Here is a 25,522-nt window from a genome sequence, read left to right as displayed (position 1 = left end):
CGTGACATGTTGCGAAATAAAATATTAAAAAATATATAAAATTATTCATTATTCCATTTGTACTAATCCCGTATGTAAAAGGTTAAGTGACGTCATAAGAAATATAACAATATGGTGGAATGATGCTGTGATTTTGTAATTATTGCCACATGAAATTTTAGTTTGTGATTGTAAGCATCAAATTTAACGTAAAAATCTTTATAATTAAATAATGTGTAATTAACTTTAAACTGAAATTTAAATCTTCCGTATATTAATTGTCATTTCTATATAAGAGAAATAAACAAACAAACCCAAAATATGAAATATACTGTCGTGATTTATTATAAAATCATATTTCTTTATAATTCCTAACTATCTTGCGCAATAACAACAATTCTATAATATATTTCATTCGCCTAAAGAATACCTGCCATATAGGGACAAAACGTATTTGAGAATAATGTAAAGTGCCAACATTTTGAAATGAGATAACTATTTTGTAATAAATGAGTAAAACCTCTTTGTAAGAAAATACAATCTTTAAAATTTATGTAAAGAATGCACAGATAAAATATTACTTTGCGTCGGTTTGCGAATTGTATTTCCATGAACTTTACGCGTGCTTTCCGTTTATGTTTTAAATAGGATTTTAAGAAATATAAATTGCTTTTGGCTATGAATCAACCAAATAATAACCAAGCAATACATATACAATATATTTAATAAATTCAAATAATTAATAAAAGTTAGTGTATATTCATTTGTATTAAATATATGTAACTCATATAAATCACACAACAAACGATTTAAAATTATACTTGAAGTAGTTTAATTTATACTAAAAATAAATGGATTTAAAATAGAATTGATTAAATTCCTAAACTATTATATCATCACATCGTTTCACAAGTATTGTTTGTTTGAGAGGAAATGGTTAAAAGTACTTCCCACGATCAGGTGTTTTCATCGAATTTTCAAGCCGCATCGTAAGAAAATTAAAAATAAACTATTGAATGAACGTTGACCAAGACCTCGCTAGAACGGCTAAGTCATCGACTGTACTATGTCTAGACAAAAACGAAGGCTGCGATGTTTGAGGAAACACAGGAAACGAAAAAAGCCGTTCTTAAATTAACGACTACGAATTATAAATTAACTGTTAACCTATAAACGATATTATTGTATTATTTTTAAAATTTGCTCCTTATAAAGGTAACAGTGTCATTTATATCTATTATAACGTAAATACAATACTTTCATAATCTTAGATTATTCAATATTTTCTAATTTTCTCATTAGAAAATATTGAATAACCTGATCGTCGAGATTCGAACATTCAAAATTTAATGAGATTCCGATTACCTTTTTTTTTGTACAATAACAACCTGTAAATTACTCACTGCTGGGCTAAGGCCTCCTCTCCCTTTGAGGAGAAGGTATGGAACATATTCCACCACGTTGCTCCAATGCGTGTTGGTGGAATACACATTACATTACATATTCCGATTACATTGATTCTAATTGATGACTTTGCTATTACTAATTACAAAGGTGCAACGTGTTTAACATTTTTGACATATTTTTTCTATTTATAATTTATTATTATTATTTAATGATCTGGTTCCAAATCTCTATGTAATCGATATGATGAATGAAAGTTTATACTTTCATTCATCATATCGATTACATAGAGATTTGGAACCAGATCATTAAATAATAATGGGATTTTAAATCTGTTTAATATTATTATTAAACAGATTTAAAATCCCATTTCGATTTTATATCCGTTAATACGTTGATGATTCTCCTAAAACCTACAAACCCAAATTTGGAAATTATTTTTCTGTTGTAACCAATATATAATAGGAGCAACGTGAAAATGTCGTACTACTGGGCAAACGCCTCCTTATTTGACGCAGTGAAAACCTCCAGTATAATACGCCGAATCCTTTATACAAGACCCAGGGGTAGGGAAGGCGATTTTTGTGGGGTTCTTACCTACTAAAAGCACTGCGATGGTTATCTTAGAAACAGATAAATATATTGCAGGATCGTGTTGTCGAACGCATCTGCGGTCCCTTGCCGTACTGCCCGCCCGCGGTTGGCGGAGCACAGATCGGGAGGAAATCATCAAGGGACATATGGAGAGATGAGATCAATCATCCCTCCATATTCCTTTCTAGTGCATACGGCAGCGTGAGGCCAACCCGACTGTTGTCCTCCTCGGGGCCGTCTTAAATAGTACACGTGAGGCAGCTCACGCATTCACGATCCCAGAAACTTGGGCTCTTTTTGTTTAATTCCCAGTGTCGTAATGTGGACGAATTTCTCCTCTCTCATGTAGGACAAAAATTGGAGCTTATTCTATCACACTTCTCCAGGTTGTGATGGTGGATAAAGATATAGTACAGTTTTATTTAACATATAAAGGCTTACTGTTTTACTTCACCGCCGAGATCGAGATGGAAAATTAATAGCTTGAACACCCAACGGTCAGCACATACGCCCTTCAATATTACGGAGCCATCTCTGATCTTAATCTATATATATATATTAATCTAATCTTAATATATATATCAAGGAATTAGGAATTTATGTCATATACTCGTAACATGAATATTACACTCTTTTATACAAGTCTAAAATATAATATACAATTTGGCAATATATTGTATATTCTTTGCACGTCGTTTGTTTTAATCGTTCCTTATCGAGAATCGAAGTTGAAAATATCTACAAATTCTTGCGATCTGTAGCTATTTGTAAAATATCTTACGTATTATTTTGTTATACAATATTAAGAGAACATTTACATGATAATCAAAGTGGTCAACTTTTTACATATTAATTATAAATAAAGTATGAAAAATATTTTTTTATTATTAAAAACTTAATATACTAGGCAATGTTCGATTATGAAAAAATTTATTGACTAAATTATTACTTGTTTTTATACAAACAATTGCTACTGCATTATGAAGAATGTCGAGCGACTACTGTTAATGACGCTTTTGGCGCAGTTCGAGCTTCGAATTTCGAGACTCGATGAAAAGCAAAGACCTCCTGTTGTCATGTCAATTCATATCTGACAGGGTCAAATTCCTGTAAATTATGGACTATAATCGCCTTTAATTCATTTAGGTCGATGTTTATTTATATTGGCCATTGAATGTAAATCACTAATCGTTAAACAATCGAACAGACGCTGAATCTCAGCCAAACGATAAGCTCACGCTTCATTTCAATATCCATTGCTCAGAACCGATCGGCCTATATTTTACAAGTGCTCCGCATCAAATCATCTCGAGCTAACGGTGAATCCCTTTAAATGTCGACAGATGTGGGGTAACTGTTCGCGGGCGGGTTATCGAAGGAAACATGCCATTCTCCGGACGTTTGGAAACGCCGCCCGCGCACCTGCCCTCTCCGTCACTCATCCAAATTTAAATCCTGAACTCCCCCCACCGGCGCTTGCGCTAAACATTCTGGAATAATTCCTGCGATTCACCCACCGGTGCTCGCCATTCGAATTCGGGTCGCGACCGCGTTCGGTGATATCGTTTCTATTGCAAAATCAGCCCCGTCTCTTACCATGGCTGACGTTGACGTTCAAGTCCAGTACACCACCACCGAAAGGAAGACCAGGAAGGTCAAAAAGTCTACCAAACGTAGGGAATCCAAGGATGGCGAGGTCACTGTCACTGAAATTGACCAGACCAATACCACCACCACCAACGATGATGGGTATGTGTAGTGGTGGCCAAACCTTGACCCTCGTGCGCAGTGCGATGTGACCGCAGTGTCTGTGTCATGTGTTGATATCTGATGTTTATTATTAAGTGATATTAGCCATGCATTTTTATTACACTGGCCACCCTCACATACCCTATCTAATTTAAGGTACATATTAAACTAACCTGCGTAATAAATACGTTTACCTCATAAATATATTTTTTGCAATTTAGGTTTTTATTTTTTATAATACACGTAGCTCATGTTACCATAATATACTTATTTTTTACAACACATAAATTTTAAGCTATGCCATAAATTTACAATATTAACCGCCTCTATTGCTTACAGCTTATTTTCAGTGGCGAATACACCAAGGCGATGAACAAGGACTGGCACAGTGGTCACTTCTGCTGCTGGCAGTGTGATGAGTCCCTCACCGGACAACGCTACGTGCTCAGAGATGAGCACCCCTACTGCATCAAGTGCTATGAGAGCGTCTTTGCCAATGGCTGTGAGGAATGCAACAAGATCATCGGCATCGACTCTAAGGTTTGCAGCAATAGAAATCAATCCTCTATTAACAAGTGATTTAAGGGCATCAATATCTATTTTTGCCTAATGCGACTTATTTAATTGTATCTAAGTACTAATCACGATTTAAAATTAGCTGAAAATAATTGCGTTTAACTTAGTAAATGATTTGCATCAAAGTGTTCTGTTTGTCAATAATAAATTATACGACTACAAAGAGATATATTGCGGTAGAAATATACATGACAAATAACATAATCAACATGTACATTACATTGAACATAGTGTATGTGCCAATACGAAAATTAAAGAAATGTGATAACGTATGCGATCAAATATGTGTACGAAATGATACCATTATTAGAATTGTATCAGAGTCAGTGGCATCGCTTAGCTTTGTTACGGCGATCAAATTTAGTTTTGTCACTCCAGTCGGCCCAGATTCTTCGGGCGTACCTCTGCACACGGCCCCAGGCCGATCGTTGCCAACATCGAGTATACCTATAATATGCTTATCCCAACTGACGAATGACTTTTTCCGTTAGCTAAACAGCTGCAATATCATAATTGTACTAATATTCAAATTACTTTGAAGCTCTGTCAGTAGAGATATGACGAGAGAAACATTAACGATCAAAAGGAAAATGTCGGGTCTTGATTGCACAATAACACCGATACTTTACATCTCGTTCATTAAGAAGCTTCAGTTTTTGGAGAAGTGAAAGAAAACGTCATAATTTCATCAAAAGAATAAAAATTAGCGTATCGTTAAAGATTTTATAGAAATTGTTTGTTATTTTTTGTCGAGACTATTTCAATATCATTCTTTGAAAACAAACTGGCCTCTGGTCACGTACTATTTTTGGGTCGGAAACAGTATTATTCTAATGTTTTCATTTAGTTTCAACCTTGAGAAACCATGGGTGGATCCGACTCTTTTGAGATTTATGCACGATTCCACCACTTAGTATTTCGTAATCGGCTAAAATAAACATTCATATATTATTGACATCACATTTAGTTTAGTTTTAACATAGTTACTGTAACAGATCTCGTGATGGTGCCAAGAATAGAACACATAATGAAGGGGCTTTATTTTGAAACTCTGAGATTGGATGCATTCGTAAATTGCCGAGTGGTTTCTGTTTAGACTTGTTTACTTATTAGTTAAGTTAAACTTTGTACATCAAACACATGTTCAATACGAAATATTTAAATTAACATATAGTTATTTTACTTTACTGGAATTCTTTTTTTTATCTCGGAATGCCATTATTTAGAGTAAATACAACATTTACTTGTATTTGTATACCAGATATCAGATTCCAAGAAGAGTTTTAATAATTTTTAGATTTCGTGTTTACACACAGAGTATCGACACATAATTATAATTATTATCAATTTATTTGGCACTGTTTATTAAAAATTTAATAGACGCTGATTAAAATCACTAGGTCGTAATTATTGGACATTTTTTTCTTTTAAAAAATACTTAGCTTAATCTTCGCCGTAATCTTTAAACTTCGCCCACAAACCTAATCGTTTCTTGTGGGTTTTTCCACTCAATCTATGTTTTTATTTATAGAATAATTGTATATTTGCCCATCACTTCAAATCAACTCATTAATCATTCTGAGCTATGAACGCCACTGTCAATACTTTTAACATTTTCCATGTTATTTGCTAAGTAATTAAGAGTGCTTTATAACATAAGACATTCTTGTTAATGAATTATATAATCATTATGCGTTAAAAGTCTTAATGATATCTTAAGAAGAAGGTTACGAGCTTATTTCATCATGCTCTTCTACTACCTGGTGGTAGACAAAAGTATGTACAAATGGCAGAATTTCACCTGACACACGCAGGTTTCTTTACAATTTTTTTTAGCGTCGATCACGAAATTAATTATAAACACTATTTAAACTCATAAAAACTCGGTGGTGCTTGCCCGAATTTGAACCCGCGATCATTGGTTAAGAACTACATCAACCACCCACTGCCATCCATCCATACAAAAATAATTTTCCAAGAAATGTTAATATCTATTAATAGTTTAATTATCATTGCAAATATTACTGAGTTGAGACAGCAACGTATTTAATTTTAATAAAATAAAAATATTTTTAGTTTTGAGATGTAAAGTCATAATACTGTTAACATCTAATCTCGTTCCTCAGGACTTGTCGTACAAAGACAAGCACTGGCACGAAGCTTGCTTCCTCTGCGCCAAGTGCCGCGTGTCGCTGGTAGACAAGCAGTTCGGCTCCAAACTTGACAAGATCTACTGCGGTAACTGCTACGATGCCCAGTTCGCCAGCCGCTGCGATGGCTGCGGCGAGGTGTTCCGTGCTGGTAAGTTTTACATTAATAATTTTCCTTAATTCGTCACTTCCGATCATAGTACGATCTTTGAAAATGTTAGCTCGACTTTTGATGATGATTATATGAGGAAAATTATTTATATCTATGTCGTCATTGCAACACATAATTCTATTGTAAACTACAGATACTTAGATACTTTTATTCGTTAACAGCGAAATATATCAAGAAAAAACTTAAACAGCGAAACAAGCGGCATAGTTTCATTAAGCACTGTACGAAATATACATTCAACGGGTATTCATAGTTGAATGAATGAATGGAAGCTTTACTTGACTCATTTGCAAAAAAAAGTTCATATCTTTTATAGTTTCTCGTGAAATCCGCCTTGTTACAAGATCTGACATGGAAATATTAAATGGAACCGAGTTTAATTGGGGGCTTTCAACCCCTCACACAGCTTGCTTAAATTAAAGGATCTCGCTTCAACGAAAGGAATAATTACCTATAATATAATGAAGGTTTATATTATAGAAACATGAGAATTCTTTGAAAAAGTAATCATATATTATGGTAACAAAATTTCACAACAAAATGTAAACGAAACTGTCGGAAATCACTAATAATAATTAACAATGTTCAAAAGGCTAAAATAATAATTTTAGGGTTAAGTTTTGTTAATTTTTGTATAAAAGATACATAGGCGAAGAGTAAGTGTATCTGCGAAACTATAAAACGTTGTGTATTAAGTACTCATGGTAAAAATTTTATTTACTGCAGCATTAAATCATTTACATCTATAAAAGGAGTGATGTCGCGATCATTGAATATAGAGTTAAATTACACTCGGGAGGGTTTAGTGAAACATATGCTTCTATCATTTGACTCATATTTTGTGACGCACAGACAACGAGATCTAACGGAAAAAAATCTTACTAAATATATTTAAAAAAAAAACGAAATATTTAATTACAAAAATAATTACAAATCAGATGATAATTGCTTATAGTAATATACAAACTAAATTAATAATTTATTACATTAATCGTATAAATACGTAATAATAATGGAAAAAAATACGAAAAAAATACTCAAAGTGTTTTTTAAATTTTATTGAATTTTAATGATAAATTAATGTCTTAGAAGGTTGTTATAAGCTCGTTAAAGAGTAGAGTCGTGTGTGTTACTGCTATGCAGTTAACTTGCTAGCCCGTATAAGGGCAGCGTCATACCCTTGCTACTTAAGGCACTGTAAGGTGATTTAAGAAAAAAACCTGCCATTGTCATTGCCGCAGCCTCGACGCTTCAGTACAGGACTTTTGATTTTTAATATATTCCTCGGAAGTAAAAATTACGTGCATATTAAATTATTAATAAAATGAACAAAAACCTTTTGAAAACAAATTTCTCAAGCTATGTACTGCCACCACAATAGGGAAACATCTTTGTTCCTTTATGTCTTGTAAATAACAATTATAATAATGTATAGAATATTTTATCATGGACATATCACAAATTTATTTCGCAAAAAAATACTGAGCACTGATAAGTTCCCTTCTACCACTCACCTGGATTCAGTTAATAAGTATACAGCAATCGACTTTGAACAGGAGATTAATTCATTTTAATGAATAGAATTTTAGGCTACATTATTATGGCTGAAAGTAGACATTTATTTCATTGTGGAATTGCTCCATTCGTTCTTGAGCGAAACTCTTGTTTATAGTATTGGTATTTGGCTGAATAACTCATACATTTTTAATACACTTAACACTATATTAACTTTGTCATATTAATTTGGTATATTGGCTAACGTATGAGGATGCTACATGTGTATATCCTGAGGACATTGGATGAAATCCCGAACGCACCAAATTCACTTCCAGTAACAGTCTGAAGTTAATACTCAAGCACTCAGGCATGTTCAAACTTGTTCACTAAATTATCTTCTGTGCAACTAGCTAGTCTTCTTTGAAATTGGCCGCTTTTACCAAAATCGGTCATAAGCACATTAATGTTAACATTAAAATTTAAGAAAAAAAATCTATTTACGACAATGCCCAAAAATTGGAAACTTGTTTAATTAAACCAGTAATTAATTAACCGACGTTTTGTATTAATTCCATCACACGTCCAATACTTAATTCGATATCACTATTCGCTACAAAGCTCGTAAATCGAACTGTACGATCAATCACGAGCCTTGTAACGATACCTTACCAATGCATGGGTGCTGATTGAAAAAATAAATTGAATTGATTCTGATACGTCTACTTATATGGATGTCGCTTGTCAATCTTTATTTAGCTTCGAATAAAAACTCCTTTAATAAAATTCTCATTAAGAAATGTAAGCAATAGAACCAATATTATGCTTTTAAATTTGTATTGAATCTCATGAACCAAAAAACCCTTGTTATTGTAATCTTTAAGGGGTTACCAGTAATATATGGTAAACCAATATTTTATGTACCTTTATTAACTTTTAGTAGCAATATTAAGTTTACGTTACACACTTTAACGTCCTACCATCTCATATATAATATAAAATAAACGGTTAGTACTATAATTAGATACCATTATATTCTAACACATCTATTTATTTTGTATCCAACAAACATTAAGTTAATTCAAATGCTTAAGTAGTTACGGTTTTAAAAATATAAACGGAAGATAGGTTGTATTTTCAAATAATAAAACTATTTATCAATTATTTATGCATCAGCTCCCGTACAATAGGAATTATAATGAATTTATAATGAATGTGTTTTTTAAACTGGAACGTCAATTACCTCCCACGCTTTAAAATAACATTAATCTTACGGGACCGCAACATATTTTATGATTCACAATACAATTGTATTCATTTCTGAATCAATACCGACAAAAATATCGTCCGCCTTTTCGTAATTATAAATTAGGTATGAGAATCGAATCGATAAATTATCTGAAATAAAATACTCTATGAATGATCTGTGTCACGAAAAAAAGATATAAATCATAAATACATTGTTTGTGAGCAGTAACATTACTTTCTACGTTTATAACCATACTGCCTTCACGTATATTTTTTCATAGGTTATACACGCAAATGTCCAAAGATTGTCATACTTTAATTCATTAAAAACACACACACACATATATATATATATATATATATATATATATACATGAGGTTTTAAGGGAAACAAATTTGGTTTAACGTTTTTTAATTTCTGTTAATTTTTAATATTATTTTCTACGATTGTGCCCAAAATTATATAAATACCCAAGTAAAATTCTTGCGTGTAAATTATATAGTTGTTCAGATTAGACCGGACTTTTATCTGCCGACTACCGACGCTTGCTTTTCACGATCTGTGTCGTGCCTATAATTATCGGTGACGCAATACAAAACTTAACACTAACAATATCGGAGCCGACATTAAAACTGTGGCAAAGCGTGGGGTCAATGTGTCGTAGACGATTATCGGATCACACCAGTGCTCAGTTGTATTAAAGAACATAATTATATACGTCAATATACTTTTCGGTACGACAAATGTGTCGGTCCGACCTATTGTGAACCTTATTTCAGACAAACGATATTTACTCTTTTTTTTTGCTGGCTAGGATTTAATACCGTTATGATGTCTCGTGATTTGCGAAATTCTGAAACTGTTTTGACCGTTAAGAGCTATTTGTCGATTGAATGTTTTCGGTCAAATAAAAGTGATAAAGTTTAAAGCTGATTTTTAATTTATTTTTAATGTTTACTATACAGATTTAACAAGGTTTAATTTAAGAACACTCTTTCTATATTCTTAACTGGAAAGTCGAAAGACACTTAGTTTCGAATGAAAATAGTTTTAATAAAATAGATTAACAATTTACTTCTTTGAATTGTAAACTAATACAATGTATAACGTACCTAATGATTAGAACTTACGCCAATAATTATGTGGAATTAATTAACACTTGACGTAGGTACCCAACGTGTGATAACTCCTGTACGTGATGCACTTGGCAGTTTTTTCTCCTTTAGATGCAAAGGTCTCTGTGTTATGATTAGGCACGTCGGTAGGCATGCCTTTGACAAATAAAAAAAAGTTTTTCATAAATAATTTTAGTTATTTATGAAAACTTATTTACTTTCAATGTGACTGGTTTTGCTTTATAAAAAGAAACATTAGTGTTTCAAATCAACAAAATACTTAAAAAAGGAAATAATTCGAAAATATTTGCTACATACACAAACACGCAAACACACACATACGAAAACAAGTAACAAGCGTTTTAAAATAAATAAAGTATTTAAAAATATAAAATGCCACTTCTGATTTATTAGGCGCTTACTGTATCACGCGAAAATTATTTAGCTCTTGCTACTTAGTCACACAAAGATCGAGCTAATAATAGACACTCATCATGACCTTTAGATACATTCAATTCAGTAAACACACTTAAACCCGAGACAAAAAATGAGTAAACTAAATACGGGAAATAACTTTAAAACACACAATTAAAATGATAACGAGATAAAGATTTTATAGGTAAAATTGTAGTAGAGTAGAATATTTGAAATAAGTCTCTGTAATCAATGCACTACTTACGAATGTTAAGATATTTTATTGACCAAATAGTATCCCTAAAAAAGTTTTAACATCTTATTCCACATACCGAACGCTGTAAAACCTTATCTCAAGACATTTAAAGCTCAAAGATCTTTAAATCAAATTATTTTCAAGTTTTAAATCTACCTTTAAGTATAAACAAAATATTTAAATTCGACATACCATTATTCATTTCTTTTTTTTCTAGTCTATTTAAATAATAAACCAATAAATTCTGCCACGTTTTTTTGTACAAATTATACCAATTAATTCTCTTAAAGCAGTTTTCTTGCTTGTGACTCACCGTTGTATGTTTATATATTATGTCATAAACTATGTCATCCTAAATATATACCGGACATTGTATATTAATAACTAAATTTTTGTCTGTAAATACAATCGCGTCAACTTTTTTAAATTTATCAAACTCGATATCAAACCTTAAATAAAAAACCCAATAATAAAAAACTTGATATTGACATATTACATTTTGAATCTACAATACTATATATCCTTATCAACTTTGAGAAACTTTGTTGTGAAAATAAAAAATAAAATGATATTTCAGAAACAAATTATACCGTATCCCAATAAAAACTAATATTAATAATAAAGAACCGTTGAAACGTTTTTGAAGCGGGGAAAAATCATCGGCTGAATAAATACGACCGTTTTAAATCATTCAGCACTCGTTAGTGCTGTAAACGTCCGCATAGATTAAATAAACCGATTAAATTGAAGTACTTTGGCGTGATATTATGAATATTCATGTGACAGTTTAATATGTAATAAATTTTCACGCAATTTGATGTTCTAAAACAATTTGAATTTGAATGTAAACTTAATATATTCTTGTAGAAGATGTACTATAGAATTAATCTTCATTTATGTTTCACCTATCAAGTTAAAAGTTTTAACATTTAACACAACAAAAAATTAACTGTAATGTTAGACATGACACTTTTATATTAATACAAATTTAAGTATAATAAATTCGCAATATAATAGATTTTGAACGCACTATATAATGCGATAACTTATTATTAATAATTATAATTATAATAATAATAAATATTAATTTTTTACTATTGATTTGAAATATTTAATTTTATATTCTCGTGTCCGTCATTGTGATGACTGTACGAGAAGTAGAGTAAATATAAATCAAATAAATCAAACGAGACGAAGTTATATATACCTAGACTATAATGCATCTAGATTTGATATACATGATATATATGGTAGTATCATGCCTAATAAAACATTCCTAAGTTAATATGCGAGGTGAAATGTAGGCAAGTTGACATATTCGACCTTTAGTGCATTGACAAGACGTCATATTATATTACATCTCAAGAACATCAGTGCCGTTAATTTATCATTTGATTCGAGATAACTATAATGACACCTAGGCATTACCTAGACATCAATCTTGTACTTGCGCACATGCAACGTAGGTATATGAGTAATCATATGAAATGCATAGAATTATTAACGTTAAGTTGTGTGATAATAATAAGCGATTGAAGATTCTTCAAGCAATCTTAAAAACATATTAACAAAATATGTTTAAATTATATATAGTAACTAATGTTTATACATATGTGTATAATATGTACAAGGACCCACATCAAATGCACTTGTAATTTTTACCCCAGCCTAGGTAATATTTACATTTCGCATTGACCTATTCTCATTACTTTCTTCTTCTCTCTGTAGATTTACGGGAACGAGTATTATTTAAAAGATTTTAAACTTTAAAGTGCAAGGCACAAGGGCTACTTTACTTCCTGATCATCTCTAGACGATTAAACAAGTCGTTGAATACAGAGTTTTTCCTAACTTTTCACCCTTTACTTTTTATATGGAGCACTTTAGAAATCAACCGCTTAAGAATAATTCAGCACAATGTATAACTATAAAAAATCTACGACATGATTAAATAAAAGTACAATGAGAATATTCCTACGGCTTATTATTAAAACACCGTGCTAATTTACAATTGACAACATTTAAATAAAAATATTATATAATTTAAAATAGACAAAAGTGAGAGCTCCAAAATTTAAAATTTTATTTGTGGCTGCACTCTAGCCTTGCTTTACCAAAATTAACCTAAATTCTGCAAGCACAAATTTTTATGTCAATGAAGAATTAAGGACAATTGCAAACTTTCATGTCGGCATCTTCACAACGGCTTAATCAACGAGATGACTCTATTACTTCCTCATTGTCCGTTTCTTTAAAGAATCCGAAACGGTATCATATTTGATCAATTAAGTTCAATATACAGCCTACATCCTACACGTTCACTTGAACGCCGCGACACGGCACTCAGTTCAGTACCGCACCGCGAGCCGAGAAGCCTGCTCACCGCTGTCGTGAAAAAACTCTGTTAAAATTTCCGCGCGACGACAATAAAAAAAAATTAAAATATAACTCGCATTTTTTATAATACTATTCTTTTGGAATTTTGAAATTTCTTTGTTTATTTTATTTATTAAAAAAGTTAATAGCCATGTCGGCGGACGTGTTAAGTGACGACTTTAAGTCGCGTCTACATTTGACGACAAAGACGGTAGGACAGGAAAGGATACGGAGGGCGCGGGAAAACAATGAGGATGTCGCCATATTGTCGATGTTCCTCCCGAACGCAACAGCTGAGCGGGAAAACAAAAAGTTTTGTTGCGCCATGAAAGATCACTGCTTGCTTGGCGATCCGAGGAAAACAATTGCAGGTTATCTCTTGTAAATATTTTATAAAAATAGAATTTTATTTATTATAATTATAGCAAAACATTAAAAAGAATTTTAAAATACGCAGATACATAAAATAAGTAATTAAATACACGTAACTTTATATTTAATCCATTTTTTATATTATCAGTTAAGAATAATTAATTAAAATTATATAAACTAAATCTAATGAACGTATGTACGTTCAATCAAATTATATATATTTTTAACTTCTGAAATTTCAATGATTTTAAAGTAATGCCGAACATTAATTAACACTTCTCCATAGCTTCCATTTTACCCGCCCATTAATTCATTCGGGCGTAATCGAATGAAGTCCTCTCCTTTCATTCAATTAGTGTTTACATTCAGTTGAAGGCTGATTTTTAAGTTCATTTATTAATGCCAAATTATATTTAAAATGTTCATAAAAAATATTTTCGCAAGTTTATTTTTTTAAATGCGATCATAACTAATTATTTGTTTTGGATACAACAAATACTTTAGCGAAGGCGCGACGTGTTAAATCATTTGCATTTCTTTAAAGATTTTATAAGTAAATTTAATCCTTATGTTAAAAGCAATAAAGGTGAAACATTTTAGTATATTTATACTGTCTATATACTGAGTAAACATCGATCTGACGCTAATTAGTATACACACAATATTTGACCTTCACCTCGATTTTGGTTTTATAAATACTGATACTGAATAATAATCGATTTATTATTAAAATTTATAATCGATTATTACATTTATTAGATATAAATGACATAAACAACTAGGCTGTATATTTTCAATCTATTCATATACATTTCATACCATTAAAAAAAACACTAATTCAGTTACCTACTATCTTTATGAGTAACTGCGCAAATGTATAATCATACAATGTTTGTGACGGTTTAAATCCTGAATCTTAAATGAAATTGAATTTTGAATTGAATGAATTCATTAATTTTATTTAACTTTTAATAATTATTATTCCACTAGTACTAAGTGACCATTAAAAAGACATAAAAGTTATTTCAAATCTAAAACATCGTCTACGGTTTAATTGTGGAATACAAGTGCCTCTTAAATGCTTTAAGTGATTATGAAAGATTTTATTTTAGCATCTACTGGCTAAGCTCAAATAGGTAAGCGTTTTAACACAAACATAAAAATTTGCAATTCGACTCATGCTCCATCTTTTGTACCAGAAGCCGAGCAAGTGTCAACAACAACAATGCTACAACAACAAAATATAGGAAATAGTCTTCGCTCTTGTTTTATGAGTTGTTCGTCAGCCAGTTGTTAGGCCGTGAAAGAGCAACAGACAGACAAACTGACAATTACTTTTGCATTATATAATATTAGTATAGGTAGTAGAGATAAATCAACAATGATCAAGTCGAAATGAAAAACATAAATAATCATAAAACAGTGACATAAATACAAAGACCACCTTAAAAAAGTTGGAAATTGTTTCGTTTTAATTCACTGATGCTTGAAAATAAAACAAAGGCTCTTTTATAAAATGTATAATTTACAAAAAACAAAGGAAAAAGAATGTAAAAAATATTTGTAATATATTTCACAGCTGAAATATAATTTCGCAAATAACAGCTTCAGTATAAAATAAATGGACTAGAAATTATGTGAAGTCCTGTATTCAAAATGATCCGGACGACGCGTTTTATGGAAACATTGTGTAAAGTAAGAATATTAAATTAATTGCGATCTAAATACTGTTACTTATAATTTAGTATATGTATATATACTAAATTAAAAGTAAAAATTATATCATAAATTAAATATATGTGTATTGTATGGAAGCTATCAAAATTGGTCTGAATTATTATTATGCTAATTTCTTTACGTCTTTAAGCCACAATAAGCGTCCACTTGTTCAATTATTTTATTAACCATTTCAATAAAATAAAAATCATGCTAGTTATATAAATTATTACGAAGATTTAAATCCGGGCGGACTTGTTATTATATCCTTGATTTTTTTTAAGTCCTCTTGTGCTCGCTTAATAAATATTATGGATGAAATATTGCCATATGTGTATCCAGCTTAATCTAAGACCGAAATCCCAGCAGTGGTAGATAAAGGGGTTGTAATTTCATATTTAAAATCAAATGAGAATAGTAAGGTTGAACTAGTCGTTGAAAACAAAAGTTGTTCAATGATTGTCAAAAACCTCTCTCTGTCATATCAGTATTTAACAATCGTAATAATAGATAGAATAACGGACATCCCATAGAAGTTGAATAAAAACCATAAGATCACGTATTTAGATTATTAGAGAAAGTCAACGGTTTGTAATTGTAATTCAAGATGTGTTACCGTTTCTTGTGACTTCACGAGACTATTTTTTATTCATATTTCTAATTTTAAAAATACAAGTAAACTCTTCAAACGAAGTTAGTTTCTTTAACTTTAAATATAAAAAAAAATGTCATAAAATTATTATAATGCCAAGAAATAAAGCTTACCTACTTAAATGTCAATAACATCTAATCGCGTGTCAGATTTGTATTTCGTTTATAGTATTTATATTGGGTTGGAAATAAAATTCCTTCGAAATACCTTATGATTCGCCTTGTAGTAATAGAAGTGAATACTATCAATGAACTCTTGGTGAAATGACTGATTATATACTATAATCTATCATTCATCAAATATTGAAAAATATACACAAGTACTCATTAGTTAACAAAGTTATAATTATATTCTAGAAAATGACAAAAACATTAAGGACTATTCAATTCTATCTCTTATGTCAACTAAATATGGCTGCCTCGCCGCCCGCGTGTCATCTCTTTTCTTATGCCACGTCGTCTGTCCGGTGACGTCACTTCCCAAGCCACGTCACTCAGTCTGCGTTCAACACGGCCTCTCCTGACATGAGAACGTCCTCGTTCTCTTTTGTTGAATGTGTCTGTACTTCTCTGCTAGGCCCCGCTTCTGACGAGGTATTAGGTTGAACATCTTCAGTTCCAGCAACTTGGTCTTGAATGGCCTCATCATTTGATGAGTCTGCACCTACCAAAAAAAAACATAAAACATCTTAGAAGATAAATTACGCTATGAAGCTATTAACAAGTGAGATAGAGGCACAACGTGAAGCATATCTCATAGTTTGTGACATAAGGGAGGAAGCACGACGTGAGGCTATCCCAAATGTACGAGATAGAGGCACGACGTGAAGCATATCTCACAAACTAAACATAAGGGAGGAAGCACGACGTGAGGCTATCCCAAATGTACGAGATAGAGGCACGACGTGAAGCATATCTCAAAAACCAAACATAAGGGAGGAACCACGACGTGAGGCTATCCCAAATGTACGAGATAGAGGCACGACGTGAAGCATATCTCAAAAACCAAACATAAGGGAGGAAGCACGACGTCAGGCTATCCCAAATGTACGAGATAGAGGCACGACGTGAAGCATATCTCAAAAACCAAACATAAGGGAGGAAGCACGACATGAGGCTATCCCAAATGTACGAGATAGAGGCACGACGTGAAGCATATCTCAAAAACTAAACATAAGGGAGGAAGCACGACGTGAGGCTATCCCAAATGTACGAGATAGAGGCACGACGTGAAGCATATCTCAAAAACCAAACATAAGGGAGGAAGCACGACGTGAGGCTATCCCAAATGTACGAGATAGAGGCACGACGTGAAGCATATCTCAAAAACCAAACATAAGGGAGGAAGCACGACGTGAGGCTATCCCAAATGTACGAGATAGAGGCACGACGTGAAGCATATCTCAGGTACATAAGACAGAGGCACGACGTGAAGCATGTCTTTTACTTACTCTCACATTATGCAGCATAGGCTTCAGCAGTTGACTCGCCTCGTCAAGGTACCATGGATCCACAGATCCCTCTGTATGCTCGGCTGTTCCTGACATAACTTATTGTACACACTTCTTGTTGATTGAAAGAACGCTTTCATAAAGTTATGGAAAATCGGACATCAGTTAAATTTTTCAACACTTACATTTAGTAGTAAACCTGTCTTTAATCATGTTACTCAAAATATCATAGAAAAGGACTTTACCAGATTCGACGGGGTGACGGAGTTTGTTAAAAATTATCCACTGTTTAACAATAAGAGGAGGTAAAAGTTGCTCGCGAAAATCAATGCACATACGATGCGTGCCGTCTTTTTTCGTGGCTAAATGGATTCTCTTGCAATCTTTATGTTGAGGAAGTCTCTGACACTTACCTCTACCTAAGAAAGGCGATACGTTCGAATATTTACTGATTGACATAATACCTTTTTTCTGTTGAAGTTCCCGTTATAAAATATCCTGAAAACTTACGAATAACTTCGTGTAAATGTTGTAAATTATCATCAATAACTTTGGTTTTTAAGGGTATATTTCTATGAGACTCAACCGTAAACACATCAGTCACCTCATTGGAAACATGTTTTAAATATTGACGATCACACGTACGAACGTATGTAACTCCTGCACGGTTAAGTACATCAGTGTCAATAATTATAGGACAGTTCATAAGTTCTGATGAAACTACGAATAATTCTACCTCTAAAGTAATTTCATCAAACTCAATCGGTAAAGTGGCATATTAAGTGGTTTCTATTTTTTGTCATCCTATACCTCTTAAAACCAGAAAACATGGTTTCCGAACACAATCAAAATGTTTCAGTAAAGAAGGAAATTAGAAAAATAGTAGAACCGCTATCAATTAAAATGTCTACAGGTACACCACATATAGCTGCTACTACCACATCATTATCGCTTGTATCTTTTTTTTTCCATACAGAAGTTAACATTGTCCCTATTTCGTGTTTCTGACTTCAATTTACCAAATCATAAGGCATCAATTTTGCGTTAGTTACGGCAGCGCGTAATTGTGAATCTGTGATACCACAAATAATTATTGCAGACATAAATTCATCACTTTATCCCCGAACGATTCGGAGACGAAGTAACGAACGACGTGCATAATCCGCATAGGTGGGATAATTATTTGATTCCGTATTCATGACATCAAATAAAATATTTGCAGCGTCGGGTTTTTTTGGACATAATGGCTTAAATTCTCTCTTAAAATTACTCCAACTACGATCTGTTGTAACCCACTCATTAGGCCATAATCTAGCGTCACCTTTAAGACAATTCCCTATACGAGGGAGGCATTCATTATCACTCCATTTGTTAATAGCTATCGCGCGATCTACCTCATCGCACCAAACATCAATGTCATGAACACTGGGATCAAAGTTAGAAATATAAAATGAATGATTTACCAAAGTATTTATAGAACGAAATGCATCTACAATTCGCTCAGTGGTGGTCATTTCTGCATCAGTGATACCACTCACAGATTGAGTCCTCGAGGAAGACCCAGCGCCTGCCCCTTCCACATTCTTTGTCACCTGCGGCGTCCGTGTGCCAAGGTCCGAAGGTACCCGTGTAGTCGCGGCTTCCGACGTTGGCGATTGTTGCACATTATTACCTTCTAATTTATTTAGACGTTCAAGAATCAAATCCATCTGACGTCTAACATTACTAGAGGACTTGTCACGATGCCGGCCATGTCGACTTCGTCCTCTTTCTCGGCTACGTCTTTCACGCTTTTGGTCAGACATTATTAACAAAATACTAACAACGTTAGTATAACCATATAGCATAAAATCTGAAATCAAAAAATCAAAGTAATCATCACGCCTTTAAAGGGAAAAAAATTCAAAACGTTAAATTCAAAAAAATATATGGAGGCTATGAGCGTCCATGCGTGAGAAATATAAGAAAATGTCAGAAGGCGAGTCGGATAGGGCATAAACCCAATCCCACTTCTGATATAATCTATCATTCATCAAATATTGAAAAATATACACAAGTACTCATTAGTTAACAAAGTTATAATTATATTCTAGAAAATGACAAAAACATTAAGGACTATTCAATTCTATCTCTTATGTCAACTAAATATGGCTGCCTCGCCGCCCGCGTGTCATCTCTTTTCTTATGCCACGTCGTCTGTCCGGTGACGTCACTTCCCAAGCCACGTCACTCAGTCTGCGTTCAACAATACGTATACTTTCAAAAAAATTTAAAGCTTGAAAGTAAGCCTTAATTTATTCTTGAAGCATTCTTAATTGGTTATTGTTTATTTTATTTCTTATTTCCAAATTGATTCCATTTGGACTTAAGAAATAAAAAAAAAAAAAAAAAAAAAAAAAAAAAAAAAAAAAAAAAAAAAAAAAAAAAAAAAAAAAAAAAAAAAAAAAAAAAAAAAATAAAATAATTTCCAGTTATTTGTTTTGAGTTAGTTGTTTGCGAATAAAAATATTTGTTAAATAAATAAGATGATTTAAACAAATTCACATACATCCGTGGATTTTATTAAATTATGAGTACAATAAATATCTTATTTTATTACTCTATTTATCACCATCTTATATATAAGGAAGAGCTAATGTCATTTAAAGAGTCTTTGAACAGACTTGTCATTTGTTTGTCGGCCTTTGAATAAGAACACAAAAAATGATTTTATTTTACAAAAATATATATCTATATTTATTGTACCGTACGTATTGGATTGTTTACATTGTTAAGACTTATCAATTGTTTCTAAACTCTATAAAAACCTTTTCCATAAATTATCAGTTAGGTACTTTGTCACTTGAGTTATTTACACTAGTAAATAGCAAATTCACCAGTAAATATCTTATTAAGCACTTTACTTGCAAATTTACGATTGACATTGACCCAGAATATTTTAGGCCAATTATTTGTCGAGACGTAAAAATTCTTATACAATTCCGATAATGTCAACATATTTTTACTTCATTACAACGAATACGATTTTCCTACCATATACGAGTTGGAAGGTGATATATAGGAATCTGCCAGATGTATATAAGATAATTAATATGATGACGTAATGCGTAAATAATTTCCTTAAACTCCAATTCGATCGCGATAAGGTCGACAGTTGAATGGACAGCAAGACGAATGTGCTGCATATAAGGTATGGTAGGCTGCAAACATATGGCGCGTGGTTCACCTCAACCTTCACAGTTTTATCATATTTGATTAGTCTCAACCCTTGGCCCTGTTTATCAACAGTGCAGTTTTCCTGCTCCATTTATGATCCGAAAACGGATTGAATATAACTTGATCAAATCTAATGTCATCCATAATTCATCGTTATAAGGAAATATATATCTAGTAGCAGGACATGTAGTAAGACCGCCTGGATTGAGTTATACTTTGATGAGTATTTTACAGTTATATATGAATACTCTGTAATATTAAGATCCAGCTTAAAGGATAAGTGTTCAAGTATACTCACACGAATTTGTATTACAATATGTTAGATTCGTCGTATTGGTTTAAGAATAACACGTGTAGTACATTTTCTGCAACGTGATCTTGAATTTGACGAACTGAGAACTGACCTTTTCACTATTTTTTTTTAACTGAGTAAAATTAGGAATTATTTATACCATTTTTATTTCGTATAAATGAAAAAGAAGAAAGGTGTAAATAATCCTTTGCGTTACGTAGTAAGACCATTCCACAAATAAATTATTGATGCATCAATAAAGGATCGCGGAGGTCAGATAACTATAAAATATGTATATAAAAACTGGTCCGATAATAATATATCTTAGAGTTATTACTCGCGAACCTTGGTAGAATAATGAGAAAATCTAGGAAGTGTATAAACTTGATTTGTGTTAAAAATGCTCTTCGTAATGCGACTTTCTGCCAGGAAACATCACAGTCGTGTTATTTGTTCTTACTTTCAATCCCTTTAGAAGTTAAAGAGATCGCATTTTTGTAACAGTTTGTGTTTGAAATATTTGTTACGACCTCATGATCTTTTCAATTGTATTTTTCATGAATTAACGAAAAAAAGTGTATTACATATATATTTTTAAACTTATAAAATCAATTACAAAATCAAATCAAAATGTTTGTTACAATTCGTACGGTACGCATAGATACGATAAATAGTCGTCAAATACAATAGACTATTTATAATTATTATATATCTTATCTTATAAATATTAATTTAAAAAAACAAGTTCCGGTAAATATTTGGTAAAATAAATCTTCATACTCATCTAACAAATAATAATCATTTGATTTTGATTGTTTCCAATTTATTAATTTAATTAAATATAGTCATATCCAAGGTTTAGATATTTAGTATACGAACCGGTACACAGTATTACACTACCGATTCACTTTACGGTAGCTTTCTACTAATTCACCCACTTAAAGCTTCCAGTGGTCCCGTAATTATGTTCGTGTTATCTGAACTGATTAGTTTATCGTTTTACCACAAATCCGTGCTCAATTGCCAACTATTTAACCTAAAATCGTTCAAAATAATAAAGGAAATTATCATTAACATGACAAATTTACCTACTATTGTTATGTGCGTGCGGATGGGTATCAAACACATGTATTATTAAACACTAAAACAATTGTTTCGTAGTTAATTTGATAACTATTACATGCATAATAAGTTTTCTTAAAAAACTCACTATGACTTAGTGTGAGAGGAAATCTTCCTTTGTAAAAAATACAGATAAGTGAAATTTCTTCTGGCTACTGCCGCTATATGCACTGGAGAAGTGCACGCGAGCAAATATTTTATACTCAGTTTGTGCACAATACTATGAGCACATTACAAGTGCTTTCCTATTCCCTCACTCTCTTAATCTCATATAAGTAATTGTATCAAATTATACTTATTTAAAGATTATAATAAAAACGATTACGAGTGGATATTTTATAAATTATACTTGATTAAAATTCTTAATTCGTCTCAGCGGTTATTAAAGAACAATGCATTACAAATCAATTTTATCACATATTTCAACACGTGACCAGCACACGTGTCGATTTTACCGCCAAACAACTAATAAAATGGCCGACTTGCGTCGTATAATAAAAATATATATATATTCAAAATTATTTAGTCAATATTAAAATTTTAAATACGTTCAAACAACTTATTTAATTTCAAAATATAAAATATCTCACAACATTAAACTATGATTAAAAACACTTTTGTTTAATTATAATAATTCTAAATTTCCTTCAACGCAAACGGTGGGTAATCCGCCATGATTGATGCTATACTAACATGTCACAAACAAAGTCTTCTTTAACTGACATTAGTCATGAGTTATATTTGTGTTACATTTTATCGTTAGCACTTAAATATATAAGCGTTGAATACGACGTTAATGCGTCGTAAGAATTAATCTTAATCTCCGTCACGTTTTTAAATTCGGTACATCGTGATTTAACGTGTAATGTTATTGCTTCATACTTTGTCTAAAACTGATTTGATTTCGATTATTATAGCTATAGTATGCCTCACGAACACCAAGCTACGCTTTCATCTAACTGTTATATAGTAAGATAAAATAAATGAATAATATAAAATACTAAGATTATATTCCAGTTAGAAACTTAGAATATACATATGTATGTTGTTGTTTCGCCAAACATAAATATTTATAAAGAAACATTATATAAAACATAAGAAGGTATAATCTAGAGTCTAGAACTCAAGCTAGTTCTAGTTGGTTAATAGCAGTACGCTTTCACTCATATCAACCAAATACAAAACAAAATGCTTTCAAACATTATGTTTCTCGTGAATCAACTTTATATCACACATATATAATTTTATACTTTAAACGAGATATTGAGCATGTGTGTACAGTCCTAAATTGGAGGTTCGTACAAAAGCTTCCCACACGATATTGTCTGACATCACCCGTCCCACAGACCGTTAACGACCTTCAAATATAAATCCACACCTAGACTACAAGATAGTAGCAATTAATCATTCTATTATAACTTTTATTAGCATGTTTATGGTCAAATGGGCCATCATGGGATATCGATCAATCAATGAAAAGAAACATTTGCATTTCTTGAAGTACATACTACTATTACCAGAAACAAGCATATGCTTATGCATATGCTATGCTATGCTTATGAATTAGTTACGTATCTTACCCGAAAACCGAATTACTAATTTTGTGGGACAATGTGTACGCTTTTTCAACTGAATAAAATAATTAAATTTTAAAAATAGTCAATTGTGACATCCTTAAGTAACGTTTACGTTTTAAAAAATATTTTAAAACTAGGGAATTTGTTGATAATAGCACCCTTGGCATACATAGATCGACTCTCGTAAATACAAATATAAATACTTAACTGCATTGTAAACAATAACAAACTTATTAAAAACAACGGAGACGCTCAGATCCTTTTTGCGGTTCTCCTCAGGTCTGAAATGTTTATTTCTGAACCGGTAGTAGATTTGTCTATAGTAAACTCTGGAGTTATTTCAATACCTCAATAACATTCACAAATTAAAAATCACGCAGATAAATATATACCGCGTGTGTGTATGGAATATAAGTACACTAAGATAGTGGAAAACTTTATTAAAATTCCAATACAGCTAAATACCTTGAATAAACAACTCCATGATCATAAATACCCAGATAAACCTAATCACTTATACAATCATATAAATGTACCATTAAAATGTTTACAACTGCTTATCGCAGAAACTTGCCTTTTTCATCCACCAATTATTACAACCAGTTACACGAGAGGTATTGGTCCTAGGTGTATTAGTTTATATATATATACATATATGTCTATACAATATTGCCAATCATTTAAAAACTATTAATTTTTTTAACTATTACAATCGAAATAAAAATACAACATACGTCATTTTAATCAAATCGATTGTGTTTTGTAAAACTTTGCTGAAAAAATCATTGAAATCATCATTGCTGAAATAATATAAGCGACTAAAATAATGTAAACTCTATAAAGTCTATTTATTAGGTACAAATATATGTATTGTAACATGATACCTTAGCGAAATCCCGAAATGAGAGAAATGAATCACAAAGTCGGTAAAAGTACCGTGCTAGTTTCAAAGTTTTCACAATAGTGAAAGTCGTCAAGTGAGGCTGTAATAGAGGAATATACCACAAAGGTATTAAGTTCCCGTACACACAACGAACCAATGAACGCCCGAGTAAACTGTCACTCTCCTACAATATTTTGAGTCAGGGAAATGCATATTCGCTTTATTTATGCACGATTATAATTATAGTTTGTACATATTTAGAATGAGCTTTTCTGATATGAGATCCAGGTGGAGTATAATGTAAGACGTGTAGTTTATCCTAGATGTTCAGAAAACAGTTGCATACTGTTTGTTATTAACCTTAGGTTGGTAGATACAATATGCAGATACATTGGTAAAAATGTATGCGTTTTGTTTTTAATAATTTCTTTAAAAAAACATTTCGACTTCATTTATATTCGAAGTCATTTTAAATTTTATCTCATCAACGCCAGTGACATAAGTTAATTGTGGTATTAAAAATTCATTTTCGAATGAATAGTGTATATTGAAATTCATATATAAATGGCACATTCCTATCATTTTCCAAACGAATTATTTGAAGTATATTATGATTAGTGCAGAACGTATTTTCTTTAATTATCTTTAAAATTTTGATAATGCATATACTATATTATTTTATAAAACCATTTCGTAAAGTTTATGTAATATTTT

The 25,522-nt window shown here is 31.7% G+C and overlaps 1 protein-coding gene across 7 annotated transcripts in view; it reads left to right on the top strand.

The window, feature by feature from the left end:
• Nucleotides 1-25,522, top strand: part of LOC125064024 (four and a half LIM domains protein 2) — a 151,673-nt gene that overhangs the window by 120,792 nt on the left and 5,359 nt on the right. For 5 of the 7 annotated variants that reach the window (XM_047670791.1, XM_047670789.1, XM_047670790.1 and 2 more), the window contains 2 exons: nucleotides 4,066-4,266; nucleotides 6,429-6,603. In XM_047670791.1, the coding sequence (XP_047526747.1) occupies nucleotides 4,066-4,266; nucleotides 6,429-6,603 (376 nt within the window). Of the gene's footprint in view, nucleotides 1-3,455; nucleotides 3,727-4,065; nucleotides 4,267-6,428; nucleotides 6,604-13,521; nucleotides 13,900-25,522 lie in introns of those variants that run through there. The other 2 variants (XM_047670793.1, XM_047670795.1) reach the window with 2 other exon arrangements.

This window comes from Vanessa atalanta, chromosome 5 (assembly GCF_905147765.1).
Source record: "Vanessa atalanta chromosome 5, ilVanAtal1.2, whole genome shotgun sequence".
NCBI classification, from domain to species: Eukaryota; Metazoa; Arthropoda; class Insecta; order Lepidoptera; family Nymphalidae; genus Vanessa; species Vanessa atalanta.
This window is presented reverse-complemented; position numbering and strand designations above follow the sequence as displayed.